The sequence below is a fragment of the Perca flavescens genome, chromosome 14 (assembly GCF_004354835.1).
Source record: "Perca flavescens isolate YP-PL-M2 chromosome 14, PFLA_1.0, whole genome shotgun sequence".
NCBI classification, from domain to species: domain Eukaryota; kingdom Metazoa; phylum Chordata; class Actinopteri; order Perciformes; family Percidae; genus Perca; species Perca flavescens.
The window spans coordinates 13,318,387-13,339,671 of NC_041344.1; the positions used below are offsets into that span (position 1 = coordinate 13,318,387).

Below are 21,285 nucleotides of genomic sequence, written 5' to 3' on the forward strand. Positions count from 1 at the left end.
AGAAACCAAAGGGCCTAACCCAAACTATGAAAAACAGCCACAGACAGGAATATTTCACCCAGTATAAACATAATATCACTTCAATGAAAAGTTGGAAAAAGCTGAAACATGACATACTGTAGTTCATGTGATACTTTCAGTATCAGTGTGGGGGATGTTAAGGGTATAATGTAAAAAAAAAAAAAAAACTGAAATAGCTACTCCATGAACTGACATTTGTCTTTATAACTTTATATTTATAGCTCAAAATAGTCTTAAGTCACTACATAAACAAAGACATGTGTTGCTATCATGCTACAAGCAAGGCTGCTGTTCTTCGTTTCTAAATGGCAGGCATTTTGGAGCTATTAGGTTTTAAAGTATCTCCTTCTAGGCTGTAATGGCTTTGGTGCCGGGAGCAGACTGGTAGTGGAAGATGATGAGGGCCTGCCTCGGCCAGTCACAGCTGCCATAAATCTGACTGGACTGACGCAGGGCTGTAATGAAGAAGATTGGTGCGATGTCAGTGTATAGCCGGGGAAAAGAAACACATCAAATCTCAAAGCTCTGGGGAATGGGTTCGTTCATGTTTTACAGTGCTGCGGTGCTTTGTCAGCGGCCGGTTCTGCAGCTTGTTCTGTTTCAGCAGAGTGATGGTGACTGAGGCAGTGATGATGCAAGTTGTTTCAAAGTGCTTATAACATGGATGATGGTGATGAAGATGATTAGGTGGAGCAGAGTGTGGAAGACGATTAAAAGGAAGAAATAATGATGATGAAGATGATGTTAAATGTGATGATACTGCAGAGTTTGCAGAAAAAATATATAGGGGCGAAGTCCTCACATCAGTCTTATGCAGTCTCTCATTAGGCATAGCTTTTATCTGTCTTTTTGAAAAAAATGAATGTGTTGCTGAGCTTTATTCTAAGACACATTGGCATACTACAGCATTTGCTATTAAAAATTGAACCCATTGTGATTTTAACAGTGTTTAATGATTACTTTGTGAGCACAGAAAAAACGACAGCTTCGATTAAAAAAATGACAAGCACAGCGTGGATACTCACATGATTGTAACTTGGTTTTGTCCATATCCAAAGGTGTGATTGGACAATCGCTGTTCAGGGGCGGGGTTTAGCGAAAAGCCAATGCCTTTTAATATTGAGAAATGTACAGTCTTGTATAAAGTACTTGAAAGCTATACTTGAGTAAAAGTACAAATATCTTACCAGAAAATGATTTTGGTAGAAGTTAAAGTGACCTTTTAGAATATTACTTGAGTAAAAGTCTTAAAGTATCTGATATTTACTGTACTTAAGTATCAAAAGTAATTTTATGATATTAAATGTATTTAACTATTAGAAGTAAAAGTAGAAGTAAAAAAAAAACTTTGATTATGAACTTTATTGTGGCTTCCTTTATAGTGAAGCATAATACTTTCCACACCTTCTTAAACATCAAGTCTGACATCAACAAAGAAGAATTTTATTTTTTTGTGAGAAAGAATCTTTCACTCCAAAGTATGAAAACATTTCTTGCAAGTAACGAGTAAGTAAGATGCTTAGGGGAAATGTAGTGGAGTAAAAGTAAACATTTTATTTAGGATATGTAATGGAGTAAAAGTAAACGTTTCCAGAAATATAAATAACAAAGTAAAGTACACATATGTGAAAATTCTACTTAAGTACAGTAACAAAGTATTTGTACTTTGTTACATTACAACACTGGACATGTACATGATAAAAACTTTCTTCTATAATTTATATATACTCTAAATTGAAAGTTAATAAGAAAGGCCTCAGAGTCAAACTGGCATGACCTCACATAATGAAATGCATTTGACCCGAGGTTGACTGTCAGCACAAGCTTTTAACAACCCTCTCTGACTCTCTGTTGCCCAGGGAATTTTTTTTTTTTTTAAACTCTTGTATTGATCTTTGCTTTGTGGCTGCCTCAGTTGACAAGCAGCGGGAATCTATCTGTGCTCTGTTAAGTATCCTGTGGAGATTCATTGAGGCATGCCTTCAATTGCTCAGTGAAATCTCTGCCTTTTCTTAATAGCCTGCAGTGCTTCTCAGTCAGGTCTTCATTAACGTGTCCTTTTTTATTCTGGTTGTCACGGTTGTGTGTGTGTGTGTGTGTGTGTGTGTGTGTGAAGGGTTATATAATACTTTGATGAAACACAATACAACTGTCATATGACTTATAAACTGATAAAATTTCACAAACAAATTACAAAAAAATATAAAAATGACATCCAGTTTTGATATAAATTCAAGAATTTATCAAACAATTATCTGACCTTGATCTCCGTAGTTGGTTGAATTATTATTATTATATAAATATACTGTAAACATTCACTTTTGTCGCATGATTTTTTTGGGGTGTCTAGTATACTGTCCTTGTGTGCTTTTTGAAAAAAACGTGTGGATTTTAGGTTTACATGGTTTAATTTTCTAGTTTTTTGGTCAGTATTTTCTAATATTTCCTATTCATTTTAAGAAATGCTGATGGACCTTAAAAACCTGATGGGAATAATTCCAGGATTGATCCCTGACAAAGACTAATATGTTTTATTTTATGAATACATTCGAGTGTCTTCAATAAATCAGACCAAACAAAAAGCTAAATTCTTCAGCAAACACACACACACACACACACACACACACACACACACATATAAACACAATTGCCCCCAAATTGAGAGAAATAAAGTCATTCAAAACAGGAACAAGCTGAACCAAACTGAGGAAACGTCAAACGCATTAGAATGCTAACATTTGTTAAAACAAAGTACAGCTTAGACTGATGGGAATTGTGCCAATTTTGCAGGTATTTTGTTAGAAAACAAAGTATTGGACAAATTAAAAGTTTGACCTGACAACAATGTTAGATGAAAAGTTAAAGGCGCTGACACACTAACCTGATAAGCGGCCGTTGGACAGTCTGGCGAGGTCGGTGACTCGAGTCTGTTCAGTGTGTTCCGTGCCGTCGTCCGTTGGAGGAGCTGTCTACCTTCATTTTGGTCAACCTCTCAAAATCTGACGAAAATCTTTGGAACTGACCTTTGTTTAGCTGAAATGAAGACAGATTCAGCAACTGCGTGGCCTATTTCTCGCTTCAAATATTTTCAGAAACATGTTTCAGTGAACTATTTTAGTACAATATGAAATCGTATTCTGAACAAGCCGCCATGACAGTCTGGCTTTGAATTTCTGGAAAAAACAAACCGACATGACGCGTTCGTCCAATCAGCTGCGATCCATCCAATAGTTGATAGTCTTTCAGTTTGGACCAAACTGGTGGACTGACTGAAAAAATATTACAATGTTACAATGTCAATACACAAACCAATATACGTATTGCTATTGCACATTGTCACTGGTTCTTTTTTGTAAATATACAATACTTCTCCTATAGTGTACCATAGGATAATTGTACTAGTAGTGTGTTTCCAGCCACTGTTATCAAATATAAAAGCCTTTACAGCTTAATCAGTTTAATGTCTAAAGCCCGAGACACACCAAGCCGATAATCGGCCGTTGGACAGTCTGGCGAGGTCAGTGACTTGAGTCTGGTGTGTTCCATGCCGTCGTCCGTCTGAGGAGCTGTTGGCCTTCATTTTGGCCAATTTGACATGTATAATCGGCGGGCACTGCCAGCAGTCGATGGTTTTATCACTTTTTCCGACGTTTTTGACACTTTTTCCAACATATTTGACGTTTTTTTCAACATATTTGATGCTTTTCCCAACGTTTTGTCACTTTTTCCAAAGTTTTGGCGCTTTATCCTACATTTTTGGCGCTTTATCCGACATTGTTGCCGCTTTTTCCAACATTTTTGAAGCTTTCTTCCGGTGTTTTGGCACTTATTTGAACCAAGGACAACATGAGGGTTGAATGTACCCTGAAACCCATTTGGGTTTGCTGAGCTGTCTAACTTGACACAGCAAAACATAAGGTGCTATTTGTCTGTTTCTCTGAGGGACTTTCTAAAGATAAAATGAGGACAAAATTAAACTTTAATGTGCATCCACAGTGGAGGAGTTAATCCAATTGGCACAGTGCTAATACTTTCAACTGGTAATTGGGACAGAGTGGAAGACATTTCAAAAATATACTGTATATCCCTGTAATATTGCTTTAATGTTACTTTTAGTATCTATGCTACTTGCTAGTGGGCTTGGGGTGATTTGATGCAGCCTACTTGATCTGCTGCATTATATTATTAATATTATTATTATATAATACATTGTGCTACTATACTACATATTGTAGTATTGTCTTAATGTTTCCATAGTGTTCCTGTGGGTATTTGCAGTGAACTGCGTAGGGTCACATGATAAATCTATGGGGTCACGAGTACCCGTTTCTTAATTCAGTTATGGACTAATACTGCCCTGTGTGTCGCCTCTCAGGTTTTAAAGAGGCTACTGCCCTTTCCTCTGATTGGTGGATGTCTGTGCCTGCGGCCTGAGAGAAAGACTGCAGGCGAGACTCAGGGTTTGGGAAAAATCTTAAAACTTCTCTGTACATTTTTTTCAGTCAAAGAAAAAAAAATGTAATCTATATTTTTGTTTAGGCTTTGTAACATTCGCTGACAAAGATATAGAATTGAACATCATTCAAAGATAATGTTAACGACTCTTTGTAGTGAAGTTGTTAATATCTATCATCAAGTGTGAGGTATCTTATCATAAGGTGATTATAATTGGCATTAATGTAGGTTAATGGCAATTTATATATGCAGGAAACAGAATTCAGATATATTCAGCTTTTTGGGGAGCCTCATACGTGACTAAGGCTTTTCCTGCTTTCATTTGCAGTATTTTGTGGGGGAGTTACTTTTTTTGTGTTATGATGATGTGTATTTAACACGATTGCATTGTAATATCCGGGGGCCGGTCCAGAGACGAGTGGGAGTGTCTGCGCCCTGTTCTCCTTCCTACCAGGAAAACAGACCAACAGTGGTACACACATCCGCGCACTGCAGGAGAGAGAGAGCTGGACGCAAATACCACCGGGGAATATGTCAGCTTTGTCACGCACCGAGGGACGCTTACACCGCCGGCGCAGCGCAGTCGATTCATATCCACTGCCTTTGCTTTAGCTCAGCAGACACACATCGCCCCGTTTTCCACTTATGCTCTGCTGAAATCTTCCCTGCTGCTGCTGCTGGTCCATCCCCGTCCCCTCCTCCCCTCTCCTCCTCCTCCTCCTGCTCTTTGCCGTCCCGTCGCCAGGATGGACAAGACGCTCTGCAGTCCGCATCCCGTGACCAACAAAACCAACTCTTCCTCGTCGGACCGCGGGAACTCATCATCGACGAGGAAGCCCGGGAGGAGCGGGTCGCACAGCCCCGGCTCCGGCTCCTTGGGCAACCCGGCTGGAGCAGGGGGCAGCCTGGGAGCTGTGCTGGGGAACAGCATGAATCTGCAGCAGCCGCGCAGGAGGCAGCTGGAAGGAGTGCTGAGCAAATACACCAATATGATCCAAGGCTGGCAGAACAGGTAAGGACATGGATGGAGTTAGGTGGAAAGAGGAGAAGGCGGCATTGGACACGATTCACTTTCAGTTCAGGTGTCAGATGGCTTCTGTTGTTATTTGCCCCGTCCACGTTGCACTTCTACCACCACGTCACTGTTAAGAGGGAGGAGGAGGGATGAGGGGGGTTTAATCCAAACCATGCATGCACACATGCCTTGTAGGCCTGCTAATAAACTGCTTTACTGACTAATATAAGGTTAACAAACACGAGTAACTTACAAATTATCTAAGACAACAGTGGTGGTGGTGTTTAGAGCTGAAATGGCAAATATTTTGGTTAATGGTTTCGTTAACTTCAGCAAAGGTGCCAAAATGAACTGTTTTTGACTTTTTGAAAACTGTTGGTCAGACAAAACAAGCAATCTAGAGACGTCCAATTTAGGCTGTGGGAACTGTTGAAGCAATAAATCTTGAAAATAATTAACAGATTACTCGATAATGTAATAAATGTTATGTTGCATTGTCTTTCTAATACTACTATTGCTACCACATTACATACAAGTCTCAGTATTATGCACCCCAGTATTTTCATTATAGATTAATCTGTTGATTATTGTCTTGATTAATTGTTTGGTCTATAAAACGTCAGCAAACAGCAAGAAATTCCCATCACAAGACACACATGGCATCTTATAATTAAATAGCCCAAATATATGTAATTGACCTTAATGTAAGACTAGTAAATGCAGAGAATGTTCACATTGATTATTTGACTAGAGCTAGACCAGTACATCTTCTGGGTTGATATATTGGCGGATATTTGGTTTTATAAGTAGCTTATTGCAGACATGTTGGTATTAGCATATGCATCAGCAGTCTACATACAGTAATATATTGAGTTAGCTGTTTATTTTTTTTTCAAATGTATAATGTACAAATATTATGATTATTTTCATTGTCGATTTAATATGCCAATTTTCTTAATGAACCTTTGTCTTATATTGTGAACAAAGCCGCTCAAGGTGATGTATTCAAATTGCTTGTGTTATTCTACATCTATTCTATGCAAAGTCCAACACCCAAAGATGTTCAGCTTACTAGCACATATGACACAGAAAAGCATCAAATCTTCTGTTTAGAGAAGCTGGAAACATCAAATGTTTGGAGTTTTTGCTATACAAATGACTAAAATGATTGTCAAAATTGTTTTTTTTTTTTACATTTTTTAATCGACTAATCATTGCAGCTCACAATTTAAAAAAAAAAAAAAAAAAAAAAAAACCACAGAGGTGAATCAACAGTTGTCTGACACCGTGTCAACAAAAAGTAATTGGTGTAAGTAGAGTTGCTATTTCATCAGTTGATCTGCAGAATATCTTTTCGATTAACTGATTAATCGTTTGACCTATAAAATGTCAGAAAATATAAACAAAGCAAATCCTCACAAATGAGAAGCTGGAAGTAGAGTGTTTAGCATTTTTGCACAAAAACCTTTTTGTTATTCCACTTATTGTTGTAGCTCTAGATTTAAGGTTCCTAAAGAGTGGTTGGATTGTATAAGCGGACATTTAGCCTGAAATGTCTACAAATGCATTCCTGTGTTTTCTATAGGTGTACTCTTTCCTGATACATGGTGTTACATGGTGATATTGCCTTATTGCTTAATTTTATTGCTTTGAGCTGCTCCTGAAACACTGCAGCCACTCCCATAATGAAGTGCAGAATATCTCAGCAACAACTGTGGAGATCACAGCGGTGCATTATTGTGCGACTGTACTTCATGCAGCATTTAGATTCACTCCCTGCCCTGTCCAATTCACTCAACTTAGACACTGAGAGAGTTTTTTTATGAGAAGCTATAAGTGAGTTTATAATTTGAAAATATTACCAAAGCCTACGCTTCTTGTTGTTGTTGTTGTGAGCCACATATGAAACATCTGATTCTGGTTTTTAGTTTGGTTTATTTTCCCATAAGCTGCTCAACTTCTGCACAGTTAACATTAATTATGCAGGATTTTTGTTCTGCAGCTGTAGAGTGATGAAATTCTTTTTCGCCACTGTGCACACGAAAATGGTGTGTCCCATTGTCGCTGTAGTGGTGCTGCAGAGAAGAAGCTGAGACTGTAGTGTGTATGATCTGGGCTGAAAGCCAGTGTATATGTTAGAGAGGATTGAGGTAGGGAGGCCCATGTGGAGAGAAAGAATAGCTGCTCCCTGCTCTCCCATTAAACCGATGATTCACGGAACTGCATCTTGATATACACCCCCAGGAATACTACCTGGGTGCAAGATTCATCACACACATGTTCATTTCAAAGAGGTAATATTGATAAAAAGAAATCTAAATTGTGTTTGATGTTCAGGTGGGATTTGTTCTCTGTCACCTCTGCTCACACGAACACTTGAACACACACACACACACACACACACACACACACACACACACACACACACATACACACATACATACATACATACACATTTATGCAAACAGATACCACAGTATATAATGTGCAGGGTGTTATGAGCAGGATGTAAGCTGAGTTGTTATCAGGAAGGATGTTGGTAAAGAATTGGTTTGTTCTTTGGGGTGATGGCACCTGTCCTGTTTAAATTTCAAAATGCCTGAAGGTTAAGGTCTAGCTTTCAAGGAGAGATTCAAGGAAAGACGCAGAGAGTGAGCACTGATTAATACACCCTTAAAAATGTAGCCCTTTTGAAGAAAGCCAAAGAGTTTATGAATCATATTTTTCATCATGCTGGTTGTTCCAAACACACTACGTACTGTAAGTAGGATGTGACCAAAGCATGGTGTTTATTCTGTACCTGGGAAAAAAAATTAGTTAACCCTTTTATATATGGATTAAGATAATTCCTGGAGTTGTGTTATATTTATGTTGTACGTGTTATGTTGAATGAGGCCATAATATCACTTACATGTCCAGAAAAGCTATTTTCTTTTATTAAATTATGTTCAGGAGGGAAATGTTGCATGACAGTCATGAGTACATATTAACTGGGTCTTGTCAGTAATGTTGTCTCTAAAACTATATTTTAACAGCTAGTAATAAACTGTAAATTGGAACTGCATTTTAGATAAGCACTCATTTTTCTGAAACACAATTTTGACTTTAAATGGCCTTTTGAGTAGGGTTGGGCATCGTTTGGATTTTAACGATTCTGATTCCAATTCTGATTCTTCCTTTCGATTCCGGTTCTTATCAATTCTCGATTCCGATTCTTTGAGGGGTGGAGTTGAAATGGGTCACATGTTTATTTCACAAATAAGAGGAAAGTTTTATTTTGATTCAGTGGTGGTTTGCAGTTTTACAGGACTTTTTCAATGTAAAATAAAGCTACACTAGAGCACGACTTACTGTGCTCCATGGCTGCAACACAAGTGCCTGGTCGCTACAGAAACCAAAACTTGCGCATGTTAGATTTGGAACCCATGATCAGATTCGAAACCAAATCCTCCAAACGAAAGAAACTATTCTGAAAGAATCGTAATTTTTGAAACGATTCCAAGTAGGAATTGGTTCTTGATGCCCAACCCTATTTTTGAGACTATTAAACATATTCTAATTTGCAAAGTAAAGCGCCGTTTTACTCCACATCTTTACAGTAACTTAAAGTATTGCTGGTTCCTTTTGTGTTACAATATTCTGCGTGAAAATTTAAAGGCCAAATCAAAAATTTTTACCTGTATAAATACTTATACTATACTAAAATAAATACTATAAATACTACAAAAAATATGTTACAAAATTAAGTTTCACATAAAAAATAAGCATTTTTAGGGTTTTTCAGCTGAACAAAATGAAAGTTAAGGCTTGTGTTTACAAATGAAATTGATGTAAACAAACCAGAAAACATTAATAATCCTAATTATAAATCATCTTAAACGACCTATTACTCAGTTTAGTGGTGAAAGCAGGTTTTAATCTCCCTTCAATAAAATTTTTAGAACTTTTGTTTACATTTGTTCATAGATTGTGAGAAAGCATAAACTACAATTCAGTTTTCCATTTGTCCCTGAACTCATGAGTGCCATATTGGATACCTTAATGAATATATAATAGGTTTATTACTAGAAGTAGACACATCAATGTAAAAAAAAAATAACTTGAACTGGAATTTAGAATTCTGTTGCAGCTAGTTCTGATTTAAAAAAAAACAACTTGTAATATCAGGCTTTTTAAAAAAAAACATATTACAGTAAGTTAACTCAGGTTGTGTTTAGTTAATATCTTTAAGTGCCTACAGCATTTCTATATAGAAACAGTTGTAGGATGAGAGGCGGTGCACTGTTGAGGACTGGTGGTGTTGGAGTAATTACAGCCATCAGTCACCTTTCAATATTCATCAGGCGGAGGAACAGTGTGTGTGTGTGTGTGTGTGTGTGTGTGTGGCAGGTGGTGTCGTGGTGGGCAGCAGACCTGAGTGGAGCTAATTCTGCAACTGTGGGTGGCCATGTGTCAGTGTGAAGTGCTGTTATGTTGTGTAGGAGCTGTGTGTTTGTGTCGTAGAAAATGTGCTAGGTAGATATGTTTTTCATTTCTTAACCCCTAGACCTGACCGGATGATCTCGGCTAATTTCATTTGGGTCCTATTTTGTTTTTATCAGTAATAATAACATTATACTCACCGAGTTATTTGTGACTTGAAGTTTAGTTCTGTGCAACATGAGTAAATCGTCTTTCAAAGCCTAGGACCAGTGAAAGTTTAAAGTAATTTGACTATATGCAAAACTGACAAAAACAGTGGGCAGTGGTGGATCAGGAAGTTTTTAACAACTTATTTCACAGTTTCGATGAAGACAAGACAGTGATTTGACAATAACTCTTCCGAGCCTTGGCTTTTTTTTTATTAAAGATACAAAGATGGTCATGTGTCAGCATGTGTGTGTTTGATGCAATCGGGAAGTATTGCTCTGTTGTTATAATTTGGTTTTCACCTGCTTTGTCTGATAAGTGTTTGTGCATCATACAGTATGTAGGTATTCCAACATTTGCATGCAGATCACACAAAGCATTCAGAGCTCTCTCAGTCTCCTTTTCAGATATATTTTTGTATGATACAAGGCTGGATCTGAGAGGATTGCTACACGTGTAGATTCTAAATTTATGTCTTCCTAAGCGGTTGGTAGGGTGGGGAGTACATTGTGAGGGATGAATCATTTCTTTGCAGATGTGCTCACTGGAAAAAAGAACCCTGCTATGCTGCTTTGATCAAAGCTGTGAGTCAGGGTAATGCGGCTCTGGTGTGTGTTCTGTGGAAGAAAAACTAAGCCTGGTTTTCTTTTGCTACCCTTATTTACATTTCTTTTTACCTGGCTTGAATTTGTCTTGACGGTAGTTGGCTGGTTCAAACTTTCAATTTTTAAATCAATCATTGACGGGTCCTCTGCGCCAGCTCAATCTGTTGATGAAGACCATGTATTGTATGTGATATGGTTGAGAGCTCCAGAGTAAGAGAGTAATTGGGCCTCAAGTTAAAATTGATTGGTCAACCGTTGTTTCCAAAGGTAAGGTTCAAAGTGAGATTCCGACAAGCGTACGTTTTTGCAATATTTTAATCAAAGCTCAGACTTGAACCTGCATCAGTGATATTTTTGTGGTTAACGTTGAATAACATCTTTGCAAGGTCACTGAGAAATGCCACTGAAGGGTCAGCAAAAACAAAATTTTCAAGGGGGTGTTAAGTTACTCTTTAATGGCTGTTGTGAGACATGGGATCACCCTGTTTTTTTTTTTATTTCATACATTATCGCATCAATTTCATCATTAAGTTAGTTATTAGATTGTGAATTCTGCTACCTGTTTTTATATTGTTTTATATTATGTTCATTCATGCAGTTGGCATAAATAAACATCGAAAATATAGGGAGAGACAGATTATTACCATTTTGTACCATTGGTTGTTGTTTTTTTTACTTCTTTTAGAGGGAAAATAGGTTTTGTAGACTGATCTCATCTGACAAAAATCTTACCAACAACCTCAAATTGGCTCTTTCACAGTTTATTCAACTGATTACATTTTCTTTGTGCATAAGTGATGAAGATTGATATATAGCATTAATTACAGTGATCTTAAAAGGTGGTAATATGTGCATCTGGTCTTTCTCTGCACATTTTTCACCTTTTGCTGCTGCAGCTTTTAGGTTAATCAGACGGCATTCAATCAGACAGACTCATATTGAAAGTGATACAGAAATGTTACTAGATACTATATAATCCTTGTACGATTGTCATTATGGCTAAACGTGACCAGGGTGCTTATTCAGACATGATACCAACATGTTAAATTGCCATTAGATTAATTCAAAGCTGTGGTAGGCATTATATTTTGGAGTCATTGGGCAAAAATTCCATAATAACCTTTCAGCATATTGTAATTCAAATGGTCTGAAAGTCAACTTGACTTCTGCACCTGCTCTTGCATCTGTTTTCAGACTTTAGAAAATCTAGCCTGTGATCGTAGACTTTGGCCAATCACAGGTCATTTGAGAGAGAGAGAGAGAGAGAGAGAGAGAGCGTTTCGCACTGTTAGAGAGGGGAAAGCTGCAGAAACAGGTCTTATGCTACTTGATATTCCGGTGTTTTTTTGCTTTCTTCCTACCAAATGCCAAGTGTACACTGCACGTCCAGTCCGAAAAGGAAGACAGCCAAAGTGAAGGAGTGACTGGTAAAAGAGTTTTTCTGCCTCTTAGGGGTTAAAAATCATTTATACAGCTTAAAGACTCTCCCTTGATAGTATGTGATAATAAAATATTGGCTTTAGATAACCCCTTTGACACTACAACCCTACACTTCTTATAACAAGTATAACTCACATTTTTTGCCAATAACCAGGATGATTTACTGCCTTCTCCCGGCCTGATGTTCCTCTGAGCATTTTTAAGAATTAACTGCCAAAAGAGCAGAGAGGAAACGCAAATTCTGCTGATAAGCCATTTCCGGCATTCGGAAATGGCAGGGTTTCTGATGATGTTGATATATGTGCGGGACTAAGCTCTTTTAACAGTGTTGTTATGGTTACGTTGGCGAGGTATTTGAAAGATATCAGCAAGAAAATGGATTAGTATCAGAAAGCTCTTCGTTTTTACAGATGTTGATTCTTAAATGGGTAAGTGATTACTTTTCAGAACTAAAGGGATAGTTTTTGATGAAAGATCAGAAAATCAACTGCAGTTAAATTTGAAAAAGTTCAAGCATACAGATTGGCCTGAAAATGCATCTAAAGCCATTTTAATCCTGATTAAACCCCTTAAGAGGCTAAAATCATTATGTGGTGCTGCTAAACTTCTTCCATTACTGTTATAATGTCTTATTTTAATTTTGGGGGGCATTTTTAGGCCTTTATTTTCACAGGACAGCTGAAGACATGAAAGGAGAGAGAGAGAGAGAGGGGGAATGACATGCAGCAAAGGGCCGCAGGTCGGAGTCGAACCTGTGGCCACTGCGTCGAGGAGCAAACCTCTATACATGTGCGCCTGCTCTACCAGCTGAGGCAACCCGGCCACCCATTACTGTTGTCTTAACATTATCTTTCATTTGGTCCAGTTTGCTAGTCATGCTCACTGCAAGTCGGACGTTATCAGCACTGCTATGACACGAGAGGCTGAGTGCAAAGCCCAGGGTTTGTTGTCCAGCACCATCCATCATGTTAAAGGTCTGCATTGTGGTTTAGCTGCAAAGGAAGGACTGCCTGGAGGGGTCAACGGTAAAAGCCTCCGCTCTGCTGACTGAACAGGGGATAAGACTTTAGTGTGTGTGTGTGTGTGTGTGTGTGTGTGTGTGTGTGTGTGTGTGTGTGTGTGTGTGTGTGTGTGTGTGTGTGTGTGTGTGTGTGTGTGTGTGTGTGTGTGTGTGTGTGTGTGTGTGTGTGTGTGTGTGTGTGTGTGTGTGTGTGTGTGTGTGTGTGTGTGTGTGTGTGTGTGTGTGTGTGTGAAAAAAGAGACTACTGGATAAAAACTGACGCATGCAGATTGTTCCCTGGTTGGCTGGGGTCGACATAAATCACCAGCTCTTCTGATGGAAGGGGGCAAGACTGTGAGTGGGGATCAATTTTCAGAGAACAGTATTCACTGCATCCTCTCTGGGGAACTCTAGAGGGTTCATGGGAAAAATGCCTAATGTGAAGGATGCAGTAACAGAGTTTTTTTGTCCTTTTATTGTTTGCATATTTGAAGACTGAGCCCATTCATGATGTAATTTTCAACCATAAATAACAACTGTTCAATATTACTAGTGCTGAAACAATTAAATAATAAATAATCTGGTCTTTTATCAGGCAAAAATGCTAATGCTGGTTCCAGCCAGTTTTGCTAATATAATTGAAAACGTAATATATTTTTGTTTTGCTATGTTGGTTGGACAAAACGATGAATTTCAAAATGTCACCATGGGCTCTGGTAACTTGGGAATTGCACTTTTCAGTTCCCTGACATTTTATGGACTAAAAATCTAAAACAAGAATAACGTTCTACAGTGATGCTGGTGGCTCTATTTTATCAGATTACAGCATTGAAAATCTGCTTAGAAATATAGGAAATATTGGATTGGATAGAACATAATGTAATTCTGCACAATCACATTCATTATTAGTTTCACTTGTTTTAATTTTAAACAAATTGAATATCCAAATTCAATACCCATTTTGTATAGGCTCAGTTTGCCACTTTTTGAAAAACAATTCCAGTGCTAGTTCCATAGTATTTAAGAATTTTGGATAGTCACCATGGAAACATTATTTGGTCACGTGACAAGGGCTGGGAAAATTGGCAGAACAGGCAGCCAAGTGACAGTACTTTGATACAATGGGAGTCACAATTGTCAGAATGACAGCACTCTAGCCCAATGGATTGGGGTGGGGGGAGGGGAGAAATCAAATTTCAGGCAGGGCCGGTGCCACCCCGTGCCCCCCTTCTAGCTCTGCCCCTGATTTGATAATGAAAATATCAAAATATAAATTAAAAACAAGTCTGTTGATATGTTATTACAGTACAGATGAAAATAAGCGGTAGTGTGTGAAACTAGCTATTCTTTAAAATCTGTGAAACGCATATTAAAAAGCAACACGTGGGATACTGGAGTTGACAGGTGATATCTTAAGTCATCACATACAACCCTGATTTGGCAATAGAAAGGAACTGTGTCCATGCTGAGAGTGATGCTTCTTGGTAACGGCCAGATCAATACTGCAGCTTCTGTAAACACGGATGGAAAGAGAACATTGATTGTGAACATGGGGAATCTCAGGGAAAAGAGGACGATATATGGAGCAGAAGATGGGACAAAAGATAGCAAAGTAAAGACAACTGCTGTTACCTCAGGCCACTGCACACAGACACGGAAAGGTCAGCCAAAGCCACCCAGTGCCACTCTGGCCCGTGTTGAACTGCAGAAAAAGAAATGCAGCATTAAGCGGAGTAGACGGGTCAGTTTCTTGAATGTCATACACAATCCTTTCTGGCTACAGGAAATGAAATGCATCTGCTTCTCTTATTGTGTCTGTCTGGTTTTGGAGCGAGTCAAAGATTCAATTACGCACTAATTGAATGTGATTCATTAATCACAAAGGGGGAAATGGGGGGGTTTAATTTCCCCGCCTCGAGCTGTGACTTCTGCTCAAGATGACCGCACTAATTGTTACCTTGAGTAATTTGGAATTGAGCCGGCGGCTTAATGTTGGTAAAAAAACAGGCTTTAATGTGCAAGGAGGGCTATTTTAACAAATCTTGCGTGAACATAGCTGTGGTAAATAATATTCTGCAGGCGTTGTTGCATGTGAGGTGAGATATTTGGGTGTTGTGTGTTTTTACAGCAGCTCTCTTTTGCCTCATCTCATCCTCATTCCATCATTGCCCTCCTCCTTCTCACACATCCTGAAAAGTTTGCGCAACACGGATATAAAACAAGTTTTATCAGTAAACAAGCTGCGATAATGAAAGCATAAAACAAAATCATGATAATGTTAACGGTGCTTCCTCTATTTCCCTCTCCCCCTTCTTTCTCTCTGGCCCATTACTTTATTAACTCTCTGTCTTTGTTTTCCATGCAGGTACTTTGTGTTGGATCCAGAGTTGGGACAGCTGCAGTACTTTGTCAACGAGCAGGGGAAGAGCCAGAAGCCCCGTGGGTCCCTGCCTTTGATTGGTGCCTCAGTAACCCCAAGTGACGAGGCTCCGCACATGTTTATTGTAAACTCTGTCAATGGAGAGCTGTACAAACTCAAAGGTATGACCTCATGCCGGCCTCAGGTTGCCCATATATGGCAAAGTACAAACACTGAGTGGAGTGTGTTTTATGTTGGAGTCACTTGGAGTGCAGTGTGTACACACTGGGGTGTTATGAATGATTTTTTTCCAACCAGTATTTGTGAATGCACTGGACAGCTTGTTATGGAAAGCACAGCGTTTTTTTTCAAACTTACTGTTTTTATTCACTCTCACCACTCTAATAGCCTTGTTTCCAGTCGCAGCAGGCAGCTGTTTCACGTGAAAAAGCTCTGATAAATCCACTGCACACTACCTGCCCAGCACCAAACAGCTTACAGAAAAAGATAGCGACTAGTTCGGTGAACATAGTGGCTCATTTAGCAGCTAAATAGACATATATTTCCCCTCAGGAGTTAATAGAGACCAAAATCGGAGTAAAAGTGAATATTGGACTTAGATTCATCAGGTGGACAGAAACGTGACTCCAAATAAATGATTATGTCGCTCCGTGACTGCTGGATGTAGAAAAATGCAACAAAAAGTTTGCTGTATCAACTTTATAAGGTGATAATATGTCAATGTTGTGTTCACAGCTTGTTTCGCTGCCATTAAGTGGCCAAAAAAATCAATGAATCCAGGTTTAAAGCTGTAGGGATGTTTTATATGATGAATTGGGGTTTACATTTAACTGCACTAGATACAATCTACTATGTTCTGATATGGCCTTCAAAATCAAACTCTTCCTTTTTTTCTGCATTGAGTAATTTGACTTCAATTTGTGCCAAAACAACCTCCCACATCCAAGTACAGTTTTGTGATAAACATTGTATATTGAGTAAAAAGGAGACATGTTTAGCCAAGGCATTAAATCTACACCAAAGTGAAATATCGCTTTAAGACCCAGTGCCAGACAAAGAGCCTTTAGCTGGTCGCTGTGTTGAAGGCCTTTGCTTTCAGTGACCTGTATTCACTGAAGCGAGAGAAACTCCTTTTTACTGTTGCCCCACTTGAGCTGGTGGAATGTCCCCTTACGCTCTCAATGGGAAGGATATCAGAATAACTTGCCCTATATTCCCTGAATAACTCAGTAATCCATGTGTATTGAACTATGAGGAAACAATGATCCAACACAGAAGAATTAGTTGAGCTGGGTAGCTCAGAGGCAGAGGTATTTCCATTCCCAACGCCTCAGTGAGGTTCAAGAATCATCAAAAAAAGTAATTGAGCGAGAAAAGCGATCTTTTGACACAGTTTAGCTAAACAAACACAAGCCAGTTTAGAGGTTTGATGGGTGCCAAGACCCCCAACAACAAAAAACAACTTTTAAAATATTCTTTCTCTGAAAATAATTACAGTTTAATACCAGTACTTGTACTCAAAGACCTCACATTGTTCAAACAGCGGGGTACAAATATGCTCACATGTACGTCCTCAACAGTTGGAGATTAAGATTAGCCGGTATGCTTCAGATCTGGTATTGGTTACCATGGGAATACCTGAAAGACCACCTTGGGCTTTGAGTAACTTGGCTTGTAAACTGCGTATCATCTCACTAATGGTCTGTATCTAAAGCTTCAAATCCCACCTTTATTCTCATGTTGATACCTTTTTTCTCTAGAGGGTTTTAAAAAAATGTCCTTGTCGCTAACTGGCGTAAGAAGATACTGGATACACAGAACCTGCAGCTACCTTGAGGCGAGAGCGTTTCAGTGATTCATTAACTCAAAAGTAGTAAAGATCGAAATAAAACATTATTTATTGAGTTTAAAGGTTCATCATTGATGTTGTAAGTGGAAGTTTGGATTTTTTGTCAAGCATTTTTACATAACAATCACAATATTAATCAAAAAGTATCTGGTCTCTCAATGCATTTATAGGTAATTATTGTGTTAGAGCATTACAATGTAGCTTATGTGGCTTTTTTATACCAACATTATTAGGGAAAGCATGATAACCAATTTAATTATGATTATTTGCTAGATGATATAAATGTATATAAATGAAGGAAATAATATAATATGATATATTACTTGTATATACTTGTTTTTTGTTGTTGTTGAAGGACTTCTCTTTGATTGATCCCAACATAATTTTTTTTTTTTATGAATGCAAGAATGTCTATTTTGATCCATGCATCATGTGATATCTAACTCAGCTGGAAAGTAGCCTGAGAGGTTTTCTGGCTCCATACCAAAGTGTAATTAGTTAAAGCAGAGTAATATAAAAGGAGTATTTCATTATTGGATGTAGGGAGACTGTGCCTTGTGTTTTGCTGCTGAGCAAAGGTGAAGAGCAGTGGGAATTTAATCATGTCTGAATGCACAGATGGCAAATTAAACTATTTATCACACATGTCTCAATGAAACCGTGGGCCGATGAGAGGGTCAAGTTGTGTTCAGTTTTCAAACTGGCTGATTAGATGCCTGACACAGTCTTCATTGTGCATCTTCATAATTAAAACATTGGCGTATTTTGATGCAGAAACCCATTGTTATGCTTGAATATTATACACCAGCTAAGAGCATTCCTCACTATAAATCTGCCAAAATATGTATAATATTTGCATCTGTTGGGTTTTATGTGGTTTTACTTTGTGGCTTTTTTTTTTCTTTAGACGGCATTATCAACATAGAACAAATTGTCTCTCCTCTCCAGACATCAGAAACTGTTTAAAACGTTAAATAAATGTTTTTCAGATAAAACAATCCCAATACAACAGTGTTCCCCAAAAAGTGATTCTTTCTCTGATGATCTACTTAATACTTTTACCTGAGTTGATTTTTAAGGCAAAATAACGGCCGAAACGGACTCTACCCATTGCTTTTACATTACATTTACTGTAGTATGTTAGGGTGAAGGGAACAAAAATCCAACAAATTCACAAATCATTCTTATATTTTTATCGTCCGTAGCAGCAATTCACTTATACACATGGATGTTTCAGGCTCCGCTCTTCTCCATAGTGTTTGTGTACTTTTTACTCACTAATGGGGTCAAATATCAAAATACAGTATAAGTACACTTATTCTGCTTAAATATGATAATCAAGTACACTAATAATTGTGAGGGGCAGCAGTCTGAATCACAAGTGAATAAAAGCTATTAAAAGCCAATTAAACCTGAAGTTACAACTGAAATTACAACAAATTTTCTCTTAGCATATAATATAGTGATACTGATTTAACCGGGATGCCATTTTGATGAGGAAAGGCTGGTTGCTGTAATTGCTGGGCCACTCTACTTATCTCTCTAGTCCTTGTCAGCCTGTCCATTTTCTTGAAATGTACTTTTAAAGTTCCCCACTTATATAATCTCCCAGCACTTTCATCAGATCTAACTGCTGTTCCGAGCATTAATCCTCAGACTTACCATTATCATAACCAATAACATCTTTCGCAATGCTGTAATTAAAATGGGTGTAATTAGACGATGATGCTAATGCTAATGGATATTGACGGCAGACGGACCAGCTTCTCATTTCGTTGTTAGTCCCCTCGGTTTTCAGCTCAAACCTCATGCTTTGATTTATCACATGAATAGAGCTGTCAGCATGTCTCCTTTAAGTCTGCACCTCTTGTGACACAAAACCAGCTTTGAAATTTTCATCTATCATAGTTTTCTCCCTGAATGAGAACAGCAGGTCCTGCTCTCAGCTAAGCAGTGTGCATATCTATTGCGTCACCATGCGGACAGGTGCATATTAGCATATGCCACACTGCTCAATACAGACAACTAATTATCTTTAATCACAGCTAGGCTTGTGCACATCACAGAGGAAAATATCTGATTTAGACGCTTGCTCACTCTCTGGGTAAGTGGCCTCTTTAGAGTGAGTGATTTCTGTGGATGATGATGACAACAAGGAATAAGTGGGGAAAGGTTGTTACATGGTATTTTTGCAGAAAGAGATCTTGGCACAGGTGGTTCTGTGTGAATACTCTGGAGAGGCGAGCAGCTACTAACCAGTGGGAGAGAATGGCGTGAACGCTGTCTCTTCACTTAAAGAAGCCTTTCATAGGTTTTCTCATGACTGCGGCAGATGTCTGAAGTGCGAGTGATTGACAAGTGCAAATTGAATTGTCCATGCATTGAAATACTTTCCATCAGCAAGTCAAAAAAACACTTCACACCGAACAGAAGAGTTTAAAGTTTCATATCGGTGGTACGATAAATCTAATGAAGCTATCCATCCTCGTTATCCAGTCACTAAAAGAGCGAGAGCTGCATTCATTTCCACGTTTAAAGCTTTTATTTGGATGAAAATCAAGAGAAAAATACAAAAAAATACTTCAATAAATCTTGGACAGCCAGAGTTTAAATAAGAGTGGATTAAAGAATTCAGTATGCTACAAATGAACCATGTCGTACGACACATGATACAAAATTCTACCCAAAATGTCAAACACATTCTCTTCTCAAAAGCATTAATGGTGTTGCACTCAGTTGTACGTGTAACAAGTGACCAGCAATTTTGGTAAATGTTGAATTTCCTGCATTTATGTACATTTATATCATCTCACAAATAACAAATAATGAGAAATTGGTTATCATGCTTTTTATAATAATGGTTGTATACAGGAAAAAAGGCAACACAAATTGCTGTGTTAATGCTTTAACCCTATAATCACCTACAGTATAGTTTCACGTGATAAATAATGTTGTTTAAATTGTTAGTTAGATAAATGTTTGACAAAAAAATTTAAACTATGTCAACAAAGAACCTTTAAACTTAAAACGCAATGCATATACATTTCCCTTCTTAGTTTGAAGAGCTTTGCCCTTTACTACGTTAGTTTTGATTGCTTGTTGAAGCTTGTTTTTAGGGGGAATTATCTGTGACTAAAAACACCCCAAAATGCGGAGTTGTCGTGGCCTCTATCTGAAATGGCCTGTGATTGGCCAAAGTCCCCCGTCATGGCTGGATTTTCTAAAGCCTGAAAACAGCGCCAAGAGGAGGTGCGGAAGTCTAGTTTTCTCTCAGACTTGAATTGCAATATGCTGAAAGGTTATTATATAATGTTTGCCCAATGATGCCAACAAAAGAAAACTGCCTAGCTGCCCCAGCTTTTCTTCTGTTGGTTCTCCAGCTGGGATTGACCTACAGTCTGAACTCAATATTATCAGACTCATCTAAGACCTTGTTCTCTTATAATTAGTCAGTGAAATGGGATCAGAAGGATATTATTTTCCAGTCTGACCTGAAGCGGGTCAAGACAAGTAGACAGTCAGCGTCTCCTTCAACTGGAAGGGCTGCAGCTCGCTGTGTTAGTCAGCAAATCTGGGCTTCAATTGGCTATTTGTGTTTAGATTACAGGGTGTATTGTCTCTATGCCAAGGGGAAAAATCCACAAGCATGCATAGAGTATCAAGCTGCTTCCTGTGAGGCTCGCATTTCGGCCAAATGAGTCGCTGCTGTCTCTTGAATACCGAATGTTCAATTTAGCATAGATGAGAAAATGAAAAGGTTCAGATGTGATACACAGCCCTTAGGACATCATTCAGGAGTTAACAGGGTCATATCGCCCGGTAGACAGTCGGCAAGTTATATAATCATTTGGCTATAAATGAGATCACTGACTACCAGCAGGTCGTCCTCAC

At 38.4% G+C, this 21,285-nt stretch overlaps 1 protein-coding gene across 2 annotated transcripts in view; it reads left to right on the top strand.

The window, feature by feature from the left end:
• Nucleotides 1-4,572: 4,572 nt before the first annotated feature.
• Nucleotides 4,573-21,285, top strand: part of osbpl10a (oxysterol binding protein-like 10a) — an 84,762-nt gene continuing 68,049 nt past the window's right edge. For both annotated transcript variants that reach the window (XM_028596918.1, XM_028596919.1), the window contains exons 1-2: nucleotides 4,573-5,488; nucleotides 15,531-15,706. In XM_028596918.1, the coding sequence (XP_028452719.1) occupies nucleotides 5,223-5,488; nucleotides 15,531-15,706 (442 nt within the window). In that variant the 5' untranslated portion in view covers nucleotides 4,573-5,222. The remainder of the gene's footprint in view (nucleotides 5,489-15,530; nucleotides 15,707-21,285) is intronic.